Source organism: Nerophis lumbriciformis, linkage group LG05 (genome assembly GCF_033978685.3).
Source record: "Nerophis lumbriciformis linkage group LG05, RoL_Nlum_v2.1, whole genome shotgun sequence".
NCBI classification, from domain to species: Eukaryota; Metazoa; Chordata; class Actinopteri; order Syngnathiformes; family Syngnathidae; genus Nerophis; species Nerophis lumbriciformis.
Genome location: NC_084552.2, coordinates 25,277,032 through 25,304,502, shown reverse-complemented (window position 1 = coordinate 25,304,502; position 27,471 = coordinate 25,277,032). Strand labels below are relative to the sequence as shown.

General features: G+C 41.5%; 1 protein-coding gene across 2 annotated transcripts in view; it reads right to left on the bottom strand.

Moving 5' to 3' along the window:
* slc7a8a (solute carrier family 7 member 8a) overlaps window positions 1-27,471 on the bottom strand; it is a 117,277-nt gene that overhangs the window by 7,389 nt on the left and 82,417 nt on the right. Inside the window, exons 4-10 of one of the 2 annotated variants that reach the window (XM_061961005.2) lie at window positions 20,119-20,270; window positions 8,867-8,992; window positions 8,399-8,552; window positions 3,151-3,274; window positions 2,974-3,077; window positions 2,808-2,904; window positions 2,576-2,725 (exon numbers count right to left, since the gene is read on the bottom strand). In XM_061961005.2, the coding sequence (XP_061816989.1) occupies window positions 2,576-2,725; window positions 2,808-2,904; window positions 2,974-3,077; window positions 3,151-3,274; window positions 8,399-8,552; window positions 8,867-8,992; window positions 20,119-20,270 (907 nt within the window). Of the gene's footprint in view, window positions 1-2,575; window positions 2,726-2,807; window positions 2,905-2,973; window positions 3,078-3,150; window positions 3,275-8,398; window positions 8,553-8,866; window positions 8,993-10,727; window positions 10,929-20,118; window positions 20,271-27,471 lie in introns of those variants that run through there. The other variant, XM_061961006.2, reaches the window with a different exon arrangement.

Sequence of the window (27,471 nt, the reverse complement as noted above, 5' to 3'; positions counted from 1 at the left end):
AATGGACCCCCACCTGAACTTTGAAGCCCACATCAACCATCTGTGCAAAACCTCTTTCTTTCACCTCCGCAACATCTCAAGACTCCACCCCCCACTCACCCCAGCCGACACCGAAAGACTCGTCCATGCCTTCATCTCCTCCAGGCTTGATTACCGCAACGCACTTCTCGTCAGGGCCCCCAAAAAGAGCATCAAAAAGCTCCAGCACATTCAAAACAGCGCAGCGAGGATCCTGACGAGAGTGCGCAAGCATGATCATATCACACCTATTCTCAAATCACTCCACTGCGCCCTATTTCATCCCGGACCCAATTTAAGATCAACCTGCTCACTCACCAATGCATCTACGGCAACGCCCCCTCCTACCTCAAGGACCTAGTTTCCCCTCAACCCACTCCCCGCAACCTCCGATTCCTCAAACACTAACCTCCTCAAACCCATCAGGACAAACTTACAAACAATGGACCGCCGGGCTTTCTGCTCGACCGCTCCCGAACTTTGGAACGCTCTCCCCGACCATCTTAGGTCACCACAGTCGGTCGACCATTTTAAGAAGGGACTAAAAAAACGATTCTGTTCAAAACCTTTATGGACATAATTTCTAGGCGCAGTCAAGGCGTTGAGGGTATCTGGTTTGGTAGCTGCAGGATTAAGTCTCTGCTATTTGCAGATGATGTGGCCCTGATGGCTTCATCTGGCCAAGATCTTCAGCTCTCACTGGATCGGTTCGCAGCCGAGTGTGAAGCAACTGGGATGGGAATCAGCACCTCCAAGTCCAAGTCCATGGTTCTCGCCCGGAAAAGGGTGTAGTGCCATCTCGGGGTTGAGGAGGAGATCTTGCCCCAAGTAGAGGAGTTCAAGTACCTCGGAGTCTTGTTCACGAGTGAGGGAAGAGTGGATCGTGAGATCGACAGGCGGATCGGTGCGGCGTCTTCAGTAATGCGGACGCTGTATCGATCCGTTGTGGTGAAGAGGGAGCTGAGCCGGAAGGCAAAGCTCTCAATTTACCGGTCGATCTACGTTCCCATCCTCACCTATGGTCATGAGCTTTGGGTCATGACTTTCCTCCGCCGGGTGGTGGGGCTCTCCCTTAGAGATAGGGTGAGAAGCTCTGCCATCCGGGGAGGAGCTCAAAGTAAAGCCGCTGCTCCTCCACATCAAGAGGAGTCAGATGAGGTGGTTCGGGCATCTGGTCAGGATGCCACCCGAACGCCTCCTTCGGGAGGTGTTTTGGGCACGTCCGACCGGTAGGAGGCCACGGGGAAGACCCAGGACACGTTGGGAAGACTATCTCTCCCGGCTGGCCTTGGAACGCCTAGGGATCCCCCGGGAAGAGCTGGACGAAGTGGCTGGGGAGAGGGAAGTCTGGGCTTCCCTGCTTAGGCTGCTGCCCCCGTGACCCGACCTCGGATAAGCGGAAGAAGATGGATGGATGGACTAAAAACCCACCTTTTTAGCACAGCTTTTATCTCATTTCTCTGCCTTCTTGTTTTTAAATGCACTGCTTGCTTATCTGTTTTTTATCCAGTGTTTTCATGCTTTTATTTCTATTTTTATCTATGTTTCTGTTCTGTGTCATGATTTCATTTATATTTTAATTTTTTTTAAATTATATATTCTTACTTTCTGTTTTTTAAATGTTTATACTTTGTAGCACTTTGAGATTTTAACAAATGTAAAGTGTGTTACAAATGCAATTCATTATTATTATTATTATTATTATTATAATAAGTCAAAGTGACAAGCAGATATTTAAAAAAAATATTTATTTTTTTTGCAAAAAACTATATTTGTTGCATGATCAGATAATATTCAAGTTTAAAGCAGTTCACACATTTTTTTTCTGTCCAAATGAAAAGAATGAATACACTTAGCTTTGCAAGAAAGATTAAATAAAGGTTAGTGTGTATTAAAACTTAATAGCAGGCGCAGAGGACTGCATCTCTCAAGTGAGCAAAATAGGAGCGCACTCTATTTAGCATGTCTTTCTTCATCAATATGAAGAATATATGCTGATCATCAGAACGCCCGCCATACTGAGAGAAGAAAAAAAAAGTAGAATTATTTGGCGCATGCGGTGTGATTTATCAAGACTAAAACTGTCCTGCGGGAGCTGTTTTGCGTCATTATTTCGTACGTATATAAAAAACATGCAAACTGTCGGTTGCACAAAAATAGCTGTGAGGAGGAATGTCATAATGCTGCAGCGCGGTCTTACATTTATGAACTGTCAACATTTAGGCATACCGACTATTCAACAGGTAACACTTCAGTATGGGGAACATAGTCACCATTAATTAGTTGCTTATCAAAGTAACAAAGACTTAATTTAGAGTTATTTGGACACTAGGGGAACAGATAAGGGTTTGAGTTAGGGTTACTAATAAGCAATAATTCTGAGGTTATTGAGGGAAGACTCTTAGTTAATGGCTTAATGGTTGTATAACAAGGCCATGCATAATAAGGCATTAATAAGTACTTAATAATGACTAATTAAGAGACAATATGTTACTAATTTGCATTATAATAAGCAACTAATTAATATATGAATAAAATACATGAAATTGACATCCACCTTGATTGGCCTATGCATGTTAGGCTGTTTGATACGCAGGACAATCTGCCCGGCAACAGTGACGCCGTAGAAGAGGTAGTTGATGAAGCCGACATAGTTGATGAGGGTGTACATGTCACTGGTGCACAGCATGAGCAGTGTGGACAAGCACTGGGGGAAACCAAAACATACGTCAAGGTTTAATAGGTTCCAGATTGAATATGGGTTGGTGTGCCTGTGGAGACACACTCACTGTGAAGAGCAAAGCGGGAATAGGAGTGCAACGTTTCACATGGATCATGGCTAGAAGACTGGGCAGGTGTCCCTCTCTGGCCCCGGCAAAGAACAACCTGCAGGGAGACGTTACTTACAGACATGCTGCGCTCAAACTGAGAACAGTCGTCAGAAAGGAGACTCACCGTGACGACGTGAAGAGCGAGCCGTTGACTCCCCCGAAGGTTGACAGAGCGACGGAGATGGGCATGATCCACGCCATCACCCCCAGAAGCTTCTCGCCGAACGTCTGGGAGAGAATTTGAATGGGTTAACTCTTGCGTTGAGTGAAACCACCAGAGGGCGACGGGGAGCTCGCTCACCACGGCGACTGCTTTGGAGGCCAGCAGCTCCTGGGGACTCATGGCCGTGACGTAGGCGATGTTGGCGAAGACGTACACGAAGGTCACGAGCGGGATGGAGATGAAGATGGCACGAGGGAGGTTTCTAAAGTGGTTAGAGAAAAGCCAAGTCAGAAATTAATCTCTTGACCCCTCACTGTTATTTATTTTGTACATTAAAGTTGCCAACAAGGAAAATTTGTTTACTATCTAATAATATATCTTATTAATAATTAATTTTGATATTACTGAGGGCCAATAAAAAAGAGCTGCGCAAAAAAGGCCCCTGGATTGCACCTTGGATACCCCTGTCTTGAACAGGGAACTGTATTTTGGGGGGGAATGTAACCTATCGTTCACATGTCTGTCATTTTTTAATGCATTCTAATATACGGCAAGTAGGAGGTGGCAAACAATGAAGGTAATGCGAGTCATCTAATGTTGTCCAAAAAATGCTAAAAATAAAAAAAAGTATTAGCGATATAGTTATTATAAGTGCTAATGTCAAGCAACTAATATAGTAGAAGGTTGTTGCCATTAACCGGGAAGTTGGTCGACTTTGACATTCAACTCAGACCCGGAGATCGCGATAAAGACACAAAAAGACGCTCGCTTGTGCCCATCTTGATGCATGAGGATTATGATTAAGCCCTGCGATGAGGTGGCGACTTGTCCAGGGTGTACCCCGCCTTCCGCCCGATTGTAGCTGAGATAGGCTCCAGCGCCCCCCGCGACCCCAAAGGGAATAAGCGGTAGGAAATGGATGGATGGATGGATTATAATTAATTCTTTATCTAAATGGGAAGATACAATAATCAAATCCCAGTGAGAGCAAACATTGTACAGCAAGTGATTGTTTTATTATTTTCATAGCTTGTATTTCTTGTTCAGATTTCTTGTTGGATCTGCTTATCACTACTCCACTTCTAAAACTTGAAGCTCATCCTCCATATTTTCAGGCTCAAAAACACAGTGTAAGGTTCTGTGTCATGATTTGTCCCAAAGTAGTCGTTGTTGGCTTTCGTTAAAAGTCTGTCATGATTAGTGGTTGATGTTGTTGTTGTTGAAAATAGCGAACGTTGCGATGCTTCTGTGAAATGAATGTGCTTCCGTATGCTTAAAATTAGTAAAATATGCAAATATTGCATGTTATTATGAATGTTCCTGTTACTACATTATATACTTACAGTATGTATATAAACGTGGATGGAGGTTTTTGGAGGTTTTTACAGCACTTTATAGGCGGAGTAGAGCAAATCCCATAACCTCTACTGTTAGCTAACTCTTGCTAGCGTTTATTTATGAATTAAGAATGCATAAAAAAGAAAAAACATTAGTGTGCTGGTCTCACATAAGGATTGTGAATGATAGGATTTTTTTTTAAAGTGCAGTTTCCCTTTGGGACAGGGGTGCTCACACTTTTTCTGCAGGCGAGCTACTTTTCAATTGATCAAGTCGTGGGGATCTACCTCATTCATATATATAATTGATATTTACTTATTTATGAAATATATGTTTTTGTTAACAAGTTAAAGGTGTTTAATGATAATGCAAGCATGTTTAACACATATAGTTAATATTGTTAACAAATTAAAGGTGTTTAAAGATAATACAAGCATGTTTAACACATATAGTTAATATTGTTAACAACTTCAAGGTGGTTAAAGATAATACAAGCATGTTTAACACATATAGTTAATATTGTTAACAAGTTAAAGGTGTTTAAAGATAATACAAGCATGTTTAACACATATAGTTAATATTGTTAATAAGTTAAAGGTGTTTAAAGATAATACAAGCATGTTTAACACATATAGTTAATATTGTTAACAACTTAAAGGTGGTTAAAGATAATACAAGCATGTTTAACACATATAGTTAATATTGTTAACAAGTTAAAGGTGTTTAAAGATAATACAAGCATGTTTAACACATATAGTTAATATTGTTAACAAGTTAAAGGTGTTTAAAGATAATACAAGCATGTTTAACATATATAGTTAATATTGTTAACAAGTTAAAGGTGTTTAAAGATAATACAAGCATGTTTAACACATATAGATTCCTTTCTTTCATGAAGACAAGAATATAAGTTGGTGTATGACCTGATTGTGATGACTTGCATTGATTGGAATGAGACAGTGGTGCTGATAATGTCCGCATTTTCGAATGGAGGAGAAAAAAAGTCCTTCTTTCCGTCCAATACCACATGAAAGTGGTTGGTTTTTGGCATCTTATTTATCCAGCTTCTGTACACCTTTGTATACACTTTACAAGAAATACATTGTCGGCAAACTCCGTAGCTTGCTTGCTTGTGCACGCCAGCTTTCTGAGACTCTTATTTTGTTAGCGCAACTGTGCAACTGTGCAGTCGGTCTTTGGAGTTTTGACGACAGGTACGGCGCCAGAGTCTGTTGAAATAAAGTGTTTCTCGCCTTCCTGTCAGTAATTTTAATGAGCTGGCAGTAGCCAGCGTCATCTCAGAAGACCCTCGGGTGCCGTGAATGTCAATCAAGTGACCAAAGTGACGTCATAGTGAAGATTTATGATCGCTAATTTTTAGGACTATTTTTTTAATGCCTGGCTGGCGATCGACTGACACACCCTCCGCGATCGACCGGTAGCTCGCGATCGACATAATGAGCACCCCTGCTTTGGGAGATCTGCATGGTGAACATTTTGTCATTTGGTCGCTGTTTTTCCAAGTTGGTTTGACTGTGTTTAATAAATATACAGTAAGTGACTTTGCCAGAAGCCTCTGTTCTTTAAAATAGCTACAAATGGCAACATTAAACAAAAATCCCATTTGTTCTTTGTGACAAAAAATGTCCCTTTGAAAAAGCCATTTTTTAAACCCAAATTTATGGGAACATAAAGTAATGCAATCATTGAGGCTACTTTTTCAATTAGGACTACGGTTTATTGCTGTTAATTGGTTTCGAATATGATAATCAATTTTCTGCAAAGTAGGAATTATTAATTATTAATTGAATATTTTCAAAGCAAGAGCATAAAAAAATTGTTAACAACCTTCTAAATAAGTTTGTCAACATTATGAGATCCCTCGAGACATGAAATGACACCCTTTAATCACCTTTTCAACCTATTAAACCACTATAGTAATGCTGCCTGAGGCTGAGCCAATCAGTGGCTACAATATTGATTGGTCTCATCTAGTGACCGATACTACTGTAGTATTGATACTTAGAGACAACTGTACTATTTTCAATTTGTCCATCAGATGGTGCTTCTTTTTCCAACTCTGAGCATTCAGCAAAATGACTCATCTTTTATGTTTTCTGCAAGTGTGCTTTACTTAAATCATTAAGTGTGCGTCTTTAATGATGTTTGGAATGTGTAAGTGTAAAAATTAAACTCTGTGTGTATGTCGTTGGTCTTTTATTTTGTTTTTTCAAACAGTTATGCAAACATACTGGCCTTTGAAGTGTGAACCCCCCATAGCGATAGTAAAACTTTGAAGATTTTTTTGAAATACTTCCTGTTTAAAGTGGGAAAACTCCAATACAGTGTCTTTATGCAGTTTTTGGAACGCTGGCCATTTTTGCCCTGGAGGACCTTAAGAGTCATGAGTTTTTGTTTTAAAGCTGCCACTGTCGCAGAAATAACACTGCATGAAAATCAATATTGCTTCCAATCATTAATCCATCTCAGGGCAAACACTCCTTCAAATGTGTATTATGGATATGTTTTTGTTTTTATCAATAAAAAACAATGGAGTTACATACATATACTAATGACCTTTTTTTGGTAAATATGTATATATACAGTACAGGCCAAAAGTTTGGACACACCTTCTCCTTATTCAATGCGTTTTCTTTATTTTTGTGACTATTTACATTGCAGATTGTCACTAAAGGCATCAAAACTATGAATGAACACATGTGGAGTTATGTACTTAACAAAAAAGGTGAAATAACTGAAAACATGTTTTTATTTTCTTTAAAATAGCCACCATTTGCTCTGATTACTGCTTTGCATACTCTTGGCATTCTCTTGATGAGCTTCAAGCACACCTGTGAAGTGAATATCATTTCAGGTGACTACCTCTTGAAGCTCATCGAGAGAATGCCAAGAGTGTGCGAAAAAGTAATCAGAGCAAAGGGTGGTTATTTTGAAGAAACTAGAATATCGGGGGACTTTTTCAGAACAGCCTGTTCCTGATAGCGTCAAGGCCATTCGAGGGAGTCAAATCGTAGATTAAGATGTTGTTTTCTTCGAGCAGTCAAAACAATGACATTCCTGCTCTGTGTCCGTGCTGTTCTCTCAAATTCAATTTAATTCTTCCTTCTCAGCAAGCTTCTCCATGATGAGATCCATTTTGCGATTCAAATCAGAAATCGCCACAGTCTGTGTTCCCACAGCCCGACCCAATCCTTCCATTGCGATGAACAGCCGTTGGGCTCCTTGAGTGGCTGCCATCGTCTTCCAAATTTGACGATACACCAGAGCAATGCCCAGCCCATTCAGCAGGTGCCTCGCGATCACGGTTCCAAATAGGTAGATGTCTTCCACGTCCTCGATGGAAAGGACTGAGAGGCACATGATTCTCCATTTATCCCAGGAGTCTCTCACGTACCCCGCAGCAATGGTTCCATCAGGGCAGCCAGGCTCCCCCGAACCTCTTTTCCTTGTCGAAAAGACTTTGTCAATTGCGTCGAGAGTCCAGCTGATCATATCCATGTTTGATGTTTAGATTTGAGGACAGCGCAAAGAAAGAGGCTTCAAAAAGTTCAGACAGGACAAGGACACGAAGAAAGCAAGCAGGGAAGGAGGGAGCGGAGAAAAATGCGACCGCCCTCACCAAGAGGCAAGACAGAAAATAAGTAAGTACATACTCCCCGTGTTCATTCATAGTTTTGATGCCTTCAGTGACAATCTACAATGTAAATAGTCATGAAAATAAGTAAAACGCATTGAATGAGGAAAAAGTGAGTCCAAACTTTTGACCTGTACTGTATATATATGTATATATTTGATGGTGAAGTAATTTGAAATATACTGATTAGATTAATCTTGGAATATAGAATATTTTTTACATACTTTTTTGTGATGCTGACTGTTTTTGGCATTGGGGTCCATTGTGAAAGTGAATTTTAAAGTCATCTTCGAGGAGGGGCAATTTTGGACTATAACGTTATTAAACCGAGGAAAGCAGAGGGAATTAGATATAAAGCGGTCTGAAAGCTGGACTGTGGGAAAGGAGTCTTACACATAGGGGTCCACCAGCTCCTCTGTGACATAGTTGAGGAAGTTCCAACCCCCGTAGGCGAAGGAGCCTTGCAGGAAGGCTAAGGCGATCAATCCCACGTCATAGTCCTGGAAGGGCTCGAAAGCATTCGCTGGCTCCAGCCAGTAGTATTCTCCTGCAGGTGCGAGATCATTCCCCTTCATTTGTAATGTACAAATCGGTACGTTTTCCTATGCTTGAGGAGATTTACCCCCTCATCGCATTAGCCGCCCAAATACCCCAAAGTAAATTGCCTTGTTATCCCGGGGGCCTCGTCCTGCACGGGGCCCTTATAATAACTGGCCCTCAGCCATGTTGTGACTGCTAAAGCCACAAAACCATGCTGATATTAGCGCTGGAGGGGCCTCAGCGAAACCCACTGACCCTCCCTGTGGAGCCGGTGCCCCCGGTGACCGGGAGTGTAGTCTGGAGTGTGGAAGCTGAACTCACCCTTGCAGATCTGCACAATGCCCATGATGATGATAAGTGCCAGGGCCAGCAGCTTGCCCGCTGTGAATATGTCCTGCACTCTCGTCGCCCACCGTACACTGGAGCAGTTCACCCATGTCAACAGCACTGGAGACGCAGAAAGAGAAAATACATATCATCCACTGCAGTGTTTTTCAAGTCTGCAAATGATGTGTTGTTGTTGAGTGTCGGTGCTTGGCAGAGTAACCGTGCAATACTCTTCCATATCAGTAGGTGGCAGCAGGTAGCTAATTGCTTTGTAGATGTCGGAAACAGCGGGAGGCAGTGCGCAGGTAAAAAGGTGTCGAATAATTAAACCAAAAATAAACAAAAGGTGAACGTGCCCCTAAGAAAAGGCATTGAAGCTTAGGGAAGGCTATGCAGAACGAAACTAAAACTGAACTGTCTACAAAGTAAACAAAAACAGAATGCTGGACGACAGCAAAGACTTACTGTGGAGCAAAGACGGCGTCCACAAAGTACATCTGAACATTACATGACAGTCAACAATGTCCTCACAAAAAAAGGATAAAAACAACTGAAATATTCTTTATTGCTAAAACAAAGCAGATGCGGGAAATATCCCTCAAAGGAACTGCTACAGGAAAATACCCCAAAAAAGAGAAAAAGCCACCAAAATAGGAGCACAAGACAAGAACTAAAACACTAAACACAGGAAAACAGCAAAAAACTAAAAATAAGTTACGGCGTGATGTGACAGGTGGTGACAGTACACCTACTTTGAGACAAGAGCTATAGTGATGCATGGTTGGTTATGTTTTAAAGTCATATCCAACAATTGCGACGACGACTTTTTACTGTCAACTGAGTTTCATTATTTTAATGATTTCTGCTGGTGGTGTGCCTCCTGGTTTTTTCAACGCAAAAAAATGTGCTTTGGCTCAAAAAAGGTTGAAAAACACTGATTCACCGTATATGCAAGCATGAGTTCATGTTGTCATGTGACCACAGATGGTGTCAGGGCAGAGGGTGCAAGGCGATTAAGAGCTGCACTTTTGACTACATGTGACGTGTCTAAGGCTTTGCTCATGAGTGCTGGATTCGGCTGGCACTGTCTACCTATCATTAAAAAAAAAAGGACGGATTTTGGCTTTGGATTAAAGGAACAAATTGAAAAACGGCTACGGCAGGGGTCGGCAACCCAAAATGATGAAAGAGCCACACTGGACCAAAAATAAAAAAAAAAATCTGTCTGGAGCCGCAAAAAATTAAAAGCCTTCTATAAGTGATATAATGAAGTCAACACATGATATAAGTGTCTATATTAGCTGTATTAGCCTACTATCAAAATGACCACGTGTCGGTGACACAGATCTTCATTTACAGAAATGTTACATTTATTCTACATATTTTTACAACATTGGAGAACATTATTAAAACGCAGGCTTCTCAGAGGGTGAGATAACTCCTCTAAATTACTTGCTTAGAATGGCCAAAGGTATAGATGTGTGTGTCCATGTTAAAGTAAACGGTAAGCTGTCTTTTTCTAATGGATTTATAACAATCTTTGCAAGCTGGGTAACGTTGGCTGTGGTCTGGAACAACATGGTTCACAAACAACTATCATACTTGCAGGCAATATTACATACAGATAATATGTCATGAGAAATGCAGATATAAATTAAATACACAGAGGACATAAGTAAAGGAAATTAAATCAACTCAAATATACCTACAAGTGAGGCATAAGTTAATTTAATTTCCTTTACTTATATACAGCTAGCCTAAATAGCATGTTAGCATCGATTAGCTTACAGTCATGCACTGACCAAATATGCTTGATAAGCACTCAACACAAGTCAATAGCATCAACAAAGCTCACCTTTGAGCATTCACGCACAGCATAAACAGTTTGGTGGGCAAAATGAGACAGAATGAGTGGCATAAAATATGTCTTTCTCTGGCATCGTTGAAGAATGTTATACATGTAAACAAACTACGGTGAGTTCAAGGACGGCCAAAATTAGTAGGACAAAACAGTGCTCTCAGAGAATCATGTTTAATATTAACAGTAGGATTTGATTGTAGCTGAGATAGGCTCCAGCACCCCCCGGGACCCCGAAAGGGATAAGCGGTAGAAAATGGATGCATTTCTAACAATTAGGGAGGTTTGTATCATGCTGAGCTCCTACAGCGGTATAGCTCGGTTGGTAGAGCGGCCGTGCCAGCAACTTGAGGGTTGCAGGTTCGATCCCTGCTTCTGCCATCCCAGTCACTGCCGTTGTGTCCTTGGGCAAGACACTTTACCCACCTGCTCCCAGTGCCACCCACACTGGTTTAAATGTAACTTAGATATTGGGTTTCACTATGTAAAGCACTTTGAGTCACTAGAGAAAAGCGCTATATAAATATAATTCACTTCACTTCACTTCACACTACAGAAACCATATTAAAATAAAAATATATTTTTTCCCGATCTTTTTCTATTTTTGAAAAAGCTCCAGGGAGCCACTAGGGCGGCGTTCAAGAGACCCGGACTATGACTAAAGGTGCGCTCAACCTGCAGCAAACAAGTTGACAATCTGCAAACTTGCAAGTGGTGGAGCCCGAACACTGCCACTTAAGTTTTTGCATCGAAAATAAAATTGGGCACTGGTGAAAACTGACACTGAAACAAGTATTGACGCTGAAAATACAATACATTTTGATATTCTCAATAATATGATGCCCATTTCTTTTCAGTGTCAATATCTGAAATGTTTTCCACTTTCAATTTGATGGTATTATTTTAATGTTTAGGTGAGGGAAAAAATGAAAGAACTTTCCTTGAAAAAAGACACTGAAAAACATCCAGATAGTTGTCAATGCCAACTTGTTATGGCAGTGTTGCTTTTCCATAGTCCTCTCCTCTTGGGGTCGGCGAGATGAGTAAACAACATCAAATAATCTGCTCGTGCGAGCGGAACATGCTGAGCTGACTGTTGACATGGCAGCGGCACACATGCACTGCCATGCCAGTGAATTTACAAACAGGATTTAAGTCCCTTTATTGCTCCATGCACACTAAAAAATGCTGGGTTATTTTGATAATGCAATTTATGAGTTGCAAGTGTTGGGTTGAATTTTGGAGTTCTTTTTATGAAGAGCAATACATTTTTGGGGGTCATAAGGGTATTATTTTAACTCAAATTCTGGGTTTTCAAAACTATGAACCATTTTTGGGTTGTTTTTCAATGAGTAAGGCATTTTTGTTACATTGTTGATATAGTTGTATTTAAATTGCGTTATATGGTTTACAAACAAGTCCTTGTGTACCAGAGGAGGGCTTTAGGGGCAAAAAGCCAAAAGATTTAAATGAGAGCCAATAGTAGTTTTTTGCTTTTGTGGACGTATTTTACACTATTGACTTTCTGTTGCTGACACAATTGTGTACAATAAAATGGAATAATTTGATATTTTTTTTATTTATTAAATCAACATAAAAAACACAAGATATACTTACAATTAGTGCATCAACCCCAAAAAAACCCTCCCCCATTTACACTCATTCACACAAAAGGGTTGTTTCTTTCTGTTATTAATATTCTGGTTCCTACATTATATATCAATATATATCAATACAGTCTGCAAGGGATACAGTCCGTAAGCACACATGATTGTGCGTGCTGCTGGTCCACTAATAGTACTAACCTTTAACAGTTAATTTGACTCATTTTCATTAATTACTAGTTTCTATGTAACTGTTTTTGTATTGTTTTACTTTCTTTTTTATTCAAGAAAATGTTTTTAATTTATTTATCTTATTTTATTAATTAAAAAAAAAAAGTACCTTATCTTCACCATACCTGGTTGTCCAAATTAGGCATAATAATGTATTAATTCCACGACTGTATATATCGGCTGATATCGGTATCGGTAATTAAAGAGTTGGACAATATCGGAATATCGGCAAAAAGCCATTATCGGACATCCCTAGAAAAAAGTAACTTTTTAATAAAACTAAAATACGTTACTTGTTGAAAAACAACCCAAAAATGGTTAAAAATTTTGAAAACCCAGAAATTGAGTTAAAATAATACCCTTATAACCCAAAAAATTGATTACTATGCATAAAAATAACTCCAACATTTAACCCAACACTAGCAACTCATAAATTGGGTTATCAAAATAACCAAGTATTTTTTAGTGTGTAGGGAAGTCTGGAAATGGCGATTATTTGTCACGGCCAGGGCGCATTGGAATGCGTCCTCATCCTTGCGCGCTGCAAGCACCGCGGGACACGCCCACGACTGTGGCGCAGATCTAGGGACGCGCCGCGCGCGTCTCCGCCCTGCAGCTGCCGCCAGCTGCAATCACTTGCCGGCAATCATCACACCTGCCTGGAATGAAGGAGCTGCCTTCATAAGCCTGGACATCTTGGCATGCCGGCGCCGGAATATAATCATCTGTTGGCGTATAGTAAGCGATCATCCTGCTTGATGCAATACTGTTCTCTCTGTCTGTTTTCCCTTCCGTGTTTCATTGTCGTGTCATCCTACTGCAGACCTCCGTTCCCGTGTTTTGACGTTGCTGTGTGTCTCGTTATTTCTCGTCGTCGTTCCCCTGCTTCTCGGACTGCTCCTTGGATCTCGACCTCCCGCTTGGACACGGATTCCCCTCTTCCCCTGGACTTCCTCATCTCTCGTTCAACACTTGGTAACGCACACCTCAGTTAAATACTACACATAGTCGTACACCATACACACTCTTGGATTTTGCCACACTCCATTTCCTTAGTTCATATATTTAGTGTTTATTATTATATATATTACTATATATAATAAATCATTGAACATTACTGCCATCTAGTGTCTGTTGCCGTCACCTCCTCTGCAAACCTTAACAGTATATTCCGGCCAATTGATTAGGGACCTGACGGCACAGTTCCTTAGCCCCGCCCCCAGTGACTTTAGCCCTGCCCCCAGTGGAAATTTTTTTTCACTTCCCTTTTTTTTTCTTTCTTTTTGCCCCTCTCAGGATGTCTTTTTCTTTTACCTCCACCCTGGACACATTTTCTAGCCCTCAACACTCCTTAAAGGGACTGTTTAACTCCAATATGGGGATGAAGGAATTTACCCGTCGCTTGGACACCCTCCTCCCACCCTTAGTGACAGTCCCTCAGTCAGCTGGTAGCGTCTGGCATCCGTGTTCGGAGGGGGGGGATAGTACTAGTCTCTTCCATTTTAGCACTGGTGGCTGTTCTGATGTGGTAGCACAGCTGAACCCAGACAGGCTACCACCTGCCAGTACTAGTCTCTTCCATTTTAGCACTGGTGGCTGTTCTGATGTGGTAGCACAGCTGAACCCAGACAGGCTACCACCTGCCAGTACTAGTCTCTTCCATTTTAGCACTGGTGGATGTTCTGATGTGGTAGCACAGCTGAGCCCAGACAGGCTACCACCTGCCAGACAAATACCCCCTGTTTTCTGTTTTTCCCAGCCGCAGCCACCAGTCCCCCGGCTAGCCTCCGAGCTAGCACCAGTCCCCCGGCTAGCCTCCGAGCTAGCACCAGTCCCCCGGCTAGCCTCCGAGCTAGCACCAGACCCCCGGCTAGCCTCCGAGCTAGCACCAGACCCCCGGCTAGCCTCCGAGCTAGCACCAGACCCCCGGCTAGCCTCCGAGCTAGCACCAGACCCCCGGCTAGCCTCCGAGCTAGCACCAGCCACCAAGCTGGCCTCCGAGCTAGCACCAGCCACCAAGCTGGCCTCCGAGCTAGCACCAGCCACCAAGCTGGCCTCCGAGCTAGCACCAGCCACCAAGCTGGCCTCCGAGCTAGCACCAGCCACCAAGCTGGCCTCCGAGCTAGCACCAGCCACCAAGCTGGCCTCCGAGCTAGCACCAGCCACCAAGCTGGCCTTCGAGCTAGCACCAGCTCCCAGGCTGGCCCCCGCGTCTCCACCAGCTCCCAGGCTGGCCCCCGCGTCTCCACCAGCTCCCAGGCTGGCCCCAGCGTCTCCACCAGCTCCCAGGCTGGCCCCAGCGTCTCCACCAGCTCCCAGGCTGGCCCCCGCGTCTCCACCGGCTCCCAGGCTGGCCTCGACCTCTGCGCCTCGGCCTGCTCCGCCGACCTCTGCGCCTCGGCCAGCAGCATTGGCTTCAGCACCTCGCCCAGCTCCTCAGCTGCCCTCCTCATCTCCGGCTCCGATGACGTCTGCTGCTTCCACCCCTCCGACGACATCGTCCTCCTTGACTCTGGCTCCGACAACATCGTCCTCCTCGACTCTGGCTCCAAGGTATTCATCCTACTCGTCTTTGGCGGGCCTTTCCACGGCGCCGCCTGCTCCCTTGTCTCCTGCATCGTCGCTACCGCGACCTCCGGCTGGCCGGGCGCAAAGGCAGCCAACAGGCGCCCGCACACGGCGCCCTCTGTGGCCAGGGCAGGGACACTTTCTGCACCAACAGCAACGCCCAAAACATGGATATGTTTCCCGTAGGCTGCTGTGGTTCTGGCGCCACTCGCGTCTGCCCTCTGGACGTCCAAGAAGGTGGTCGTTCCTTGGTCGTCCACCTCGCAGGCTGCTGCGGCGTTCTACTCGCCGCCGCCACCAGACTCGTCCCCGCTGGATTTGGGGACACTTGGGACGACGACCCACCTCCAGTTCACCCCTCCACCCTCCCTTGACTTTTGACCTCTGTGTTCTCGTGGTTCCTGCTAGAGGACATCTGGGAGCTGTCCATAAGGAGGGGGATACTGTCACGGCCAGGGCGCATTGGAATGCGTCCTCATCCTTGCGCGCTGCAAGAACCGCGGGACACGCCCACGACTGTGGCGCAGATCTAGGGACGCGCCGCGCGCGTCTCCGCCCTGCAGCTGCCGCCAGCTGCAATCACTTGCCGGCAATCATCACACCTGCCTGGAATGAAGGAGCTGCCTTCATAAGCCTGGACATCTTGGCATGCCGGCGCCGGAATATAATCATCTGTTGGCGTATAGTAAGCGATCATCCTGCTTGATGCAATACTGTTCTCTCTGTCTGTTTTCCCTTCCGTGTTTCATTGTCGTGTCATCCTACTGCAGACCTCCGTTCCCGTGTTTTGACGTTGCTGTGTGTCTCGTCATTTCTCGTCGTCGTTCCCCTGCTTCTCGGACTGCTCCTTGGATCTCGACCTCCCGCTTGGACACGGATTCCCCTCTTCCCCTGGACTTCCTCATCTCTCGTTCAACACTTGGTAACGCACACCTCAGTTAAATACTACACATAGTCGTACACCATACACACTCTTGGATTTTGCCACACTCCATTTCCTTAGTTCATATATTTAGTGTTTATTATTATATATATTACTATATATAATAAATCATTGAACATTACTGCCATCTAGTGTCTGTTGCCGTTACCTCCTCTGCAAACCTTAACATTATTTTATATTTTCTTTAAGTAATTGTGGATGAAAAACAAGCAATTAATTGATTAAAATAATAGTTTTATATGCCTTTATCCTCGCTGTCTATGCGAGGAAATGGGCTTCAGTCCTGTAGATCAGTAGTTCTCAAATGGCGGTACGCGTACCCCTGGGGGTACTTGAAGGTATGCCAAGGGGTACGTGAGATTTTTTTTTAAATATTCTAAAAATAGCAACAATTCAAAAATCCTTTATAAATATATTTATTGAATAATACTTCAACAAAATATGAATGTAAGTTCATAAACTGAACATCAAATCAAGTAGGCTTTTCCATTCATTACAATGCAACAATGCAATATTCAGTGTTGACAGCTAGATTTTTTGTGGACATGTTCCATAAATATTGATGTTAAAGATTTCTTTTTTTGTGAAGAAATGTTTAGAATTAAGTTCATGAATCCAGATAGATCTCTATTACAATCCCCAAAGAGGGCACTTTAAGTTGATGATCTTTATGGAAATCTTTATTTATAATTGAATCATTTGTTTATTTTTCAACAAGTTTTTAGTTATTTTTATATCTCTTTTTCCAAATAGTTCAAGAAAGACCACTACAAATAAGCAATATTTTTGCACTGTTATACAATTTAATAAATCAGAAACTGATGACATAGTGCTGTATTTTACTTCTTTATCTCTTTTTTTCAACCAAAAATGCTTTGCTCTGATTAGGGGGTACTTGTTTTAAAAAAAATGTTCACAGGGGGTACACCACTGAAAAAAGGTTGAGAACCACTGCTGTAGATGTCACACCAGGATTAATTTTCACGAGCAAAAAATACATAAAGAGATCTTGTTAGAGACATGTATAGTTATGGGTCTTTTAGGGAGGATTTCAGTTGTTTATGAGGCTCAAAGCACTTTTCTCCAGTCCTGGTTGAAGATTTTGGCTAAACACCCCGAGACAATGTTTGCACTCATCATTGTGCGTCTCGCATGTTGTCTGATGTCCTCTTGCAGTATTTGTTCAGCGTGTGTTAAGTTTGTGGAGGGATTCGGAACCAGCAGTGTCATGTCAGTGCCAACACTTGGTATAAGATAACAGGAAAAGTATGAGCCAGGACTTTACCAATTAATGGGCTTTTTTCTTCTGGACATTTTTAGATTTTTTTTATGGCCTTTTTCTGTCTTTTCAATCTTAATAATGCTAATATAGCAACAGCAACATACAAACTCAACAGGTATAGGTTTTCCTTTGTCCCACTGGCAATCAAATCACTTAACAGAAAACTACTGTAATAACCGGATGCAATAATAAGCATTGCAATATTGGGATAGTACAATATGGGAGGTGTGCAATACGGGGGGAGTGTAATGTGTGATCTCATAACTAACTGATATACCAGCGCAATGTTCACTGCCGTCACTGTATTGTCGGATGAACTGTATGTATGTATGTATATATGTATGTATGTATGTATTTAAACGCTGTGTCTTTATGTCCAAGACAAATTTCTCCTCGAAGACAATAAAGCTAATTATTATTATTATTAATATAGATACCAAAGGTAGTATTGGTATCGGATCGATACTAGCATGAGAAGACATTTATCAGTTGTCTTCTTTGATTATCTTTACAAACATATCTGTGCTTTTTCTTTTAGTGGTATTCATATTGTTACATTGTTGATACAGTTGTATTTAAATTGCGTTATATTGTTTACAAACAAGTCCTTGTGTACCAGAGGAGGGCTTTGGCGGCAAAAAGCCAAAAGATTTAAATGAGAGCTAATAGTAGTTTTTTGCTTTTGTGGACGTATTTTACACTATTGACTTTCTGTTGCTGACACAATTGTGTACAATAAAATGGAATAATTTGAGAATTTTACTTTGTATTCATATACTGTTCACAAATAAGTTTATTGATGAGAAAATACTCCTCGCAACATTGCGCTTCCAAGTTTGCGGCTTCACCTTATCGATTTTTTGGGTTATTCTTTAGGCATATTCTCTGAAATTTTGACCTAAATTATGCATTTCAAGCATAAAAGTGGCTAAATGACCTACTACTTTCAACATTACAGTAGTATTGACTAGAGCTGTCCGATAATGGCTTTTTTGCCGATATCCGATATTCCGATATTGTCCAACTCTTAATTACCGATTCCGATATCAACCGATACCGATATATACAGTCGTGGAATTAACACATTATTATGCTTAATTTTGTTGTGATGCCCCGCTGGATGTATTAAACAATGTAACAAGGTTTTCCAAAATAAATCAACTCAAGTTATGGAAAAAAATGCCAACATGGCACTGCCATATTTATTATTGAAGTCACAAAGTGCATTATTTTTTTTAACATGCCTCAAAACAGCAGCTTGGAATTTGGGACATGCTGGGGGCGTGGTTTTTGGGGTAGCGGGGGGTGTATATTGTAGCATCCCGGAAGAGTTAGTGCTGCAAGGGGTTCTGGGTATTTGTTCTGTTGTGTTTATGTTATGTTACAGTGCGGATGTTCTCCCGAAATGTGTTTGTCATTCTTGTTTGGTGTGGGTTCACAGTGTGGCGCATATTTGTAACAGTGTTAAAGTTGTTTATATGGCCACCCTCAGTGTGACCTGTACAGCTGTTGACCAAGAATGCCTTGCATTCACTTGTGTGTGTGAAAAGCCGTAAATATTATGTGATTGGCCGGCACGCAAAGGCAGTGCCTTTAAGGTTTATTGGCGCTCTGTACTTCTCCCTACGTCCGTGTACCACTCCGTACAGCGGCGTTTTAAAAAGTCATAAATTTTACTTTTTGAAACCGATACCGATAATTTCCGATATTACATTTTAAAGCATTTATCGGCCGATAATATCGGCAGTCCGATATTATCGGACATCTCTAGTATTGACCACTAGATGAGACCAAACCAATTAGAGCGTGTTGTTCAGTATCATGGCCACTGATTGGCTCAGTCTCAGTGAGTGTGAATGACTGTGTGTGATATAATGATGTTATAACTAGAGATGTCCGATAATATCGGACTGCCGATATTATCGGCCGATAAATGCGTTAAAATGTAATATCGGAAATTATCGGTATCGGTTTTTTATTATCGGTATGGGGTTTTTTTGTGTTTTTTTTTAATTAAATCAACATAAAAAACACAAAATACACTTACAATTAGTGCACCAACCCAAAAAACCACCCGCCCTCATTCACACTCATTCACACAAAAGGGTTGTTTCTTTCTGTTATTAATATTCAGGTTCCTACATTATATATCAATATACATCAATACAGTCTGCAAGGGATACAGTCCGTAAGCACACATGATTGTGCGTGCTGCTGGTGCACTAATAGTACTAACCTTTAACAGTTAATTTTACTCATTTTCATTAATTACTAGTTTCTATGTAACTGTTTTTATATTGTTTTACTTTCTTTTTTATTCAAGAAAATGTTTTTAATTTATTTATCTTATTTAATTTTATTAATTAAAAAAAAAAAGTACCTTATCTTCACCATACCTGGTTGTCCAAATTAGGCATAATAATGTGTTAATTCCACGACTGTATATATCGGTTGATATCGGTATCGGTAATTAAAGAGTTGGACAATATCGGAATATCGGATATCGGCAAAAAGCCATTATCGGACATCCCTAGTTATAACCCCTATTTAGAAGGTCATAAACAGGTTTTTTATGCTCTAGCTATGAAAATATTTGATTTATAATGAATAACCCCTATTAAATTAGCTTACCACGGTCAGGCTCGGGGCCAATTACTGTACTTTGTATCAGATCAGAGTTTTCCAGCTGGCTTATGTCTTTTAGATGTCTCATGCTTTGTGTTTTGGAGCTGAAAAATGAGTTTGAAGCATGTGACTCACGGAGGCAGAGGGCGGCCAACAGGCGCAGGCCGATCTCCGGTGGGAAGCACGTGGGGAAAAGGGGCTGCAGAACGTAGTTGGAGAAGGTGAGTGCGATCACAGCTTGGTTGGTCGGGTAGATGACCAGCACGGCGATCCACAGACGCAAGAACCTGGATGGCGACAAACAACATTATGATAAAGATGAATGATTCTGGGGCACCCCTGCAAGGGTTTAACAGAGGCTTATGTAGGGATCATCTCACTGGAATGTGTGTGTTTGACGTGAAAAATTGTTCAACGTGCACAGGCCAACTATAGCGGCCTGTACACAGAGCGCTTCTATAGATGAAATAGGTCTGTCATAACAAATAGCCTTTGTTGTGCTTTCCCCAGTCACTCCTGGGGACAAACAGGTGCAGGACGGACACAAACAAACATGGCGTATTTAACCACGATGGAGGGCACAGGGTGTCAAGCTGAGCAGTCTCGGGCTTTAAAAGGTCATTGATGTATGTTTAACGGTTAGCGGCGAAAATAAACAATCTTTGTTTTGTCTGCTGGAATTCCTCTCTCAGAATACACCCCGATTCCAGGTATCTTTGTGAGAATTGTTAGGACGGGAAAACAAAGGTTGTTTATAATCTGCCAGTGCAGTACAGTGTGTTAAAAGCTCAACAATACTGTTTTCTGGGAAGTTGCAGCATTCCCAAGCAATGAACGTTAACCATAACCTTGAGTGAATGAGCGGAAGATAAGCCCAGAGTGAAGTAATCCTGCCCTTGCAACTTTATGTCGGACATACATCCAGCCTTAAACTCTTGTTTTATTAACTTAACTCGATGATTTAAGGGGCTGTTTGCAACTTGCTCACTATTACATTCGGTTAGCTCGGGGGTCTGCAACCTGCAGCTCTTTAGCGCCGCACTAGTGGCTCCCTGGAGCTTTTTAAAAAATGTATGAAAATTAAAAAAATAGGGGGAAAAAAATATATCTTTTTGTTTTAATAGGGTTTCTGTAGGACGACAACATGACACAAACCTCCCTAATTATTGGAAACCCCACTGTTTATATTAAAGGGGAACATTATCACCAGACCTATGTAAGCGTCAATATATACCTTGATGTTGCAGAAAAAAGACCATATATTTTTTTAACCGATTTCCGAACTCTAAATGGGTGAATTTTGGCGAATTAAACGCCTTTCTAATATTCGCTCTCGGAGCGATGACGTCACAACGTGGCGTCACATCGGAAAGCAATCCGCCATTTTCTCAAACACCGAGTCAAATCAGCTATGTTATTTTCCGTTTTTTCGACTGTTTTCCGTACCTTGGAGACATCATGCCACGTCGGTGTGTTGTCGGAGGGTGTAACAACACGAACAGAGACGGATTCAAGTTGCACCAGTGGCCCAAAGATGCGAAAGTGGCAAGAAATTGGACGTTTGTTCCGCACACTTTAACACTTTACCGACGAAAGCTATGCTACGACAGAGATGGTAAGAATGTGTGGATATCCTGCGACACTCAAAGCAGATGCATTTCCAACGATAAAGTCAAAGAAATCTGCCGCCAGACCCCCATTGAATCTGCCGGAGTGTGTGAGCAATTCAGGGACAAAGGACCTCGGTAGCACGGCAGACCTCGGTAGTTCCCGCAGACGAGCGAGCTAAACCCCCTGGATGTCTTGGCTCACACCGTCCCTTATGCCACCGAAGATGATCAAGAGAAGAATATCGACCCTAGCTTCACTGGCCTGCTGACATCAACTCCAAAACCGGACAGATCAGCTTTCAGGAAAAGAGCGCGGATGAGGGTATGTCTACAGAATATATTAATTGATGAAAATTGGGCTGTCTGCACTCTCAAAGTGCATGTTGTTGCCAAATGTATTTCATATGCTGTAAACCTAGTTCATAGTTGTTAGTTTCCTTTAATGCCAAACAAACACATACCAATCGTTGGTTAGAAGGCGATCGCCGAATTCGTCCTGGCTTTCTCCCGTGTCGCTGGCTGTCGTGTCGTTTTCGTCGGTTTCGCTTGCATACGGTTCAAACCGATATGGCTCAATTGCTTCAGTTTCTTCTTCAATTTCGTTTTCGCTACCTGCCTCCACACTACAACCATCCGTTTCAATACATTTGTAATCTGTTGAATCGCTTAAGCCGCTGAAATCCGAGTCTGAATCCGAGCTTATGTCGCTATAGCTTGCTGTTCTTTCCGCCATGTTTGTTTGTGTTGGCTTCACTATGTGACGTCACAGGAAAATGGACGGATGTTTATAACGATGGTTAAAATCAGGCACTTTGAAGCTTTTTTTAGGGATATTGCGTGATGGGTAAAATTTTGAAAAAAACTTCGAAAAATATAATAAGCCACTGGGAACTGATTTTTAATGGTTTTAACCCTTCTGAAATTGTGATAATGTTCCCCTTTAAACACGCATCTCTGATGACAGTATTTGGCGAGCGCCGTTTTGTCCTACTAATTTTGGCGGTCCTTGAACTCACTGTAGTTTGTTTACATATATAACTTTCTTCAACGATGCCAGTAATAGACATATTTTATGCCACTCATTCTTTGTCTGATTTTGTCCACCAAACGTTTTATGCTGTGTGTGAATGCACAAAAGGTAAGCTTTGTAGATGTTATTGACTTGTGTGGAGTGCTAAATCAAACATATTTGGTCAGTGCATGACTGCAAGCTAATCGATGCTAACATGCTATTTAGGCTAGCTGTAGGTACATATTGCATCATTATGCCTCGTTCGTAGGTATCTGTCCATCCATCCATTTTCTACCGCTTGTTCCGTTCGGTATATTTGATCTCATTTAATTTCCTTTACATACGTCCTCTGTGTATTTAATTTATATCTGCATTCCTCATTACGTATTATCTGTATGTAAAGCAAACGTAACCCGGCTTGCATAGATGTTATAAATCCATTAGAAGAAGACAACCTGCTGTTTCCTTTAACTTGGACACACACATCAATACATTTGGCCATTATAAGCCAGTCATTTCCAGGAGTTATCTCACCCTCTGAGAAGCCTGGGTTTTACTCATTTTTCCAATGTTGTAATAATGGGTAGAATAAATATAAAATTTCAACATTTCTGTCAACCAAGATTTGTGTCAGCCTGCGACACATAGTCATTTTTATAGCAGGCTAATATAGACACTTATATCATGTGTTGACTTCATTATATCACTTATAGAAGGCTTTTATATTTTAGCGGCTCCAGACAGATTTTTTTTTTGTATTTTTGGTCTAATATGGCTCTTTCAACATTTTGGGTTGCAGACGCCTGGGTTAGCTTATGTTGCCATTAGTGGTTTGACAGCACACATTTGTTTTACAATCGTTTCTATTTTTCTCGTGCACTTCTTACGCATGTACGGATGTGACGCAGTTAGTGCCCTCTCGGCATCGGTGTAAATGTTGCAAACAGCCCTTTCAAGGCCCCATTGGAAGTAACAACCATGTCAGAACAATAGACAATTCAAGAAAAATGCTGTGGTATACAAAACCACTCCAATTCTTAATAATTTCATCATTTTCCAAAATCGCTTTAAAAAATAAAATGAATTAGTTAATGATAAAAATATATGTTTATTTATTGGTTTACTTTTTTATAAGAGTCAATTTTAAAAACATGTTTTTAGGCCATTTCGGTGTAACCAGAGGGATTATTTCCAACCTGTAACCTGTTTTGAAAAAGTGTCATTATGCAGTAGTTATTATATCAAATAATAAATTGCAATAATCGCTTTGAATCAAGAATTGTGTTCAACCGAGAATCAATTCTGGATCGAATCGTCAACCCCACCCCTATTCAATTACATAATGAAGAGGGCCGCAGTTTCAAGAGCCCAAGGGCTCAGGGGCCGGACATTCAATGAAATGTTTGAAATGTGGATGTTTGGTCAGAAAGTGCCTCTGCAGGTTCTATTTCTTTGAGACTGCGTTTACTTAATTGCAAAGTAAACACATCGGCTTTCACACTGCAATGTCAATAAAGTCATTATTCTGCCCTCGCTACTCGTTTCCAGCGTGTGCAGCTAGTTAACAGTACAAAGAAAAAGAAGCTCCAGTTTTTGTTGAGGATTGATGTTCTTCTTTTGAATAATTTTCCCTCCTTAGTTTTATTTCTTTACACTTCTTCCTTCATTTAGGTTTGTAAGACTGCAAACATAAAAATAAAATAAACATAACAAAAGTTTAACGTCGATTGTGTATCTTACATAAATAATGTCAATTGTGTATTTTTCATTCATAAAATAGAAGGTTTAGTGTTAATATATTCACACAATAAATTATACCATATAGAACTTACACAACATTCTCACACCAAACATTGTATGTGACTTATCACTATTAGCGTTGTTGCCCTCTACTGGTCAAATTTAGCACTACATGTATTAAACAAGGTTTGATCGTTACTCTCAGACAAATAATAACACGACCACGAATACAAAAGACATCACAAAGTCCGCAATTTCAATACAAAACAAACTAAATCTATTTATGCACACATTATAGCTACTTACAAATGTTTGATCAAGTTTCGTGATGAAGTTTACACACTGGGGTTTCTACCATTGTTGCTGCTTGTCTGGATCAATGTGTCCGTCACTTAAAAGGTCCGACAGGAAACAATGAATTTAGCACTTGCTCGGGGCAGAACATTTATACTTTGGTGTCCAGTCCTTGTTAAAAGTCAGATTTTTGCCATTTATTTCGATTTTGGTTTCAGGGTTGAGTGACTAGTCTTCTTCTACTCACCCCACTGCTGCTTCACTGTGGCACATATGCCTCGCTGTTGCCCCCTGCAGGATGGCATAAGTACTGCATACATGATCAACCCGACGGGCCAAATGAAAAGCTTTGGTGGGCCGAATGTCGCCAGTTGACTAGGCCTGGCATAGAGGATCTTTGACTATCACTTTTGCAGTATGCCTTTTAAAGTATCAGACTGCTCCTGTGGCCTAGTGGTTAGAGTGTCCGTCCTGAGATCGGTAGGTTGGGAGTTCAAATCCCGGCCGAGTCATACCAAAGACTATAAAAATGGGACCCATTACCTCCCTGCTTGGCACTCAGCATCAAGGGTTGGAATTGGGGGTTAAATCACCAAAATGATTCCCGGGCGCGGCCGCCGCTGCTGCCCACTGCTCCCCTCGCCTCCCAGGGGGTGATCAAGGGTGATGGGTCAAATGCAGAGAATAATTTCGCCACACCTAGTGTGTGTGTGACAATCATTGGTACTTTAACTTTAACTTTAGAGGATCTTTGACGAGTGTTTTGGCGCTATGTCCCTAAAAATGACAGAGCACTTCTTTCGTATAAAGGATCTTTGACTGGCGTTTTTGCAGAACAGTACGTACTTAAAAAAAATTGTGCTGGTGTTATATAGAGGATTTTTGACTAGTGTTTTGCAATACAGTATGTCCTTAAACAACAACAGAGTTCTCCTGTCATCTTGAGGATCTTTGACTGGCATTTTTGCAGTAAAGTACATCCTTTAAAAAAATTAAAAAAAACGACAGAGCGCTCCCGTCATATAGGGGATCTTTTATTGGCGTTTCAGCAGTACAGTATGTCCTTTAATAAACGACAGAGTGCTCCAGGATCTTTGACTATCACTTTTGCAGTATCGCTTTAAAAGTATAAGACTTCTCCTGTCTTAGAGGATCTTTGACTAGTGTTTTGGCACTATATCCCTAAAAATGACAGAGCACTTCTGTCATACAGAGGATCTTTGACTGGCATTTTTGCAGAAACGTACGTCCTTAAAAAATTAAAACAGAGCGCTCCTGTCATGTGGGGGATCTTTGACTGGCGTTTCAGCAGTACAGTATGTCCTTTAATAAATGACAGATTGCAACAGGATCTTTGACTATCACTTTTGGAGTATGTCTTTAAAGTATTAGACTGCTCCTGTCATAGAGGATCTTTGACGAGTGTTTTGATGCTATGTCCCTAAAAATGACAGAGCACTTCTGTCGTATAAAGGATCTTTGACTGGCGTTTTTGCAGAACAGTACGCACTTAAAAAAAATAGTGCTCGTGTTGTATAGAGGATTTTTGACTAGTGTTTTGCAATACAGTATGTCCTTAAACAACAACAGAGCTCTCCTGTCATCTTGAGGATCTTTGACTGGCATTTTTGCAGAAAAGTACATCCTTAAAAAAAAAAACGATAGAGCGCTCCCGTCATATAGGGGATCTTTTATTGGCGTTTCAGCAGTACAGTATGTCCTTTAATAAACGACAGAGTGCTCCAGGATCTTTGACTATCACTTTTGCAGTATGCCTTTAAAAGTATCAGACTGCTCCTGTCGTAGAGGATCTTTGAGTAGTGTTTTGGCAGAACAGTACGTACTTAAAAAAACGACAGAGTGCTTGAGTTTTATAGAGGATCTTTGACTAGTGTTTTGCAATACAGTATGTCCTTAAAAAACAACAGAGCGCTCCTGTCATCTTGAGGATCTCTGACTGGCATTTTTGCAGAAAAGTACGTCCTTAAAAAATAAAAACAGAGCGCTCCTGTCATGCGGGGGATCTTTGACTGGCAATTCAGCAGTACAGTATGTCCATTAATAAACGACAGAGTGCTCTAGGATCTTTGACTATCACTTTTGCAGTATGCCTTTAAAAGTATCAGACTGCTCCTGTCGTAGAGGATCTTTGACTAGTGTTTTGGCACTATGTCCCTAAAAATGACAGAGCACTTCTGTCATACAGAGGGTCTTTGACTGGCGTTTTTGCAGAACAGTACGTACTTAAAAAACGACAGAGTGATTGTGTTATATAGAGGATATTTGACTAGTGTTTTGCAATACAGTATGTCCTTAAAAAACAACAGAGCGCTCCTCCTTGAAAAATAAAAACAGAGCGCTCCTGTCATTTGGGGATCTTTGACTGGCGTTTCAGCAGTACAGTATGTCCTTTAATAAATGACAGAGTGCAACAGGATCTTTGACTATCACTTTTGCAGTATGCCTTTAAAAGTATCAGACTGCTCCTGTCGTAGAGGATCTTTGACTAGTGTTTTGGCACTATGTCCCTAAAAATGACAGAGCACTTCTGTCATACAGAGATTCTTTGACTGGCGTTTTTGCAGAACAGTACGTACTTAAAAAACGACAGAGTCATCGGTGTTATATAAAGGGTATTTGACTAGTGTTTTGCAATACAGTACGTCCTTAAAAAACGACAGAGCGCTCCTGTCATATGGGGGATCTTTGACTGGCGTTTCAGCAGTACAGTATGTCCTTTAATAAATGACAGAGTGCAACAGGATCTTTGACTATCACTTATGCAGTATGCCTTTAAAAGTATCAGACTGCTCCTGTCGTAGAAGATCTTTG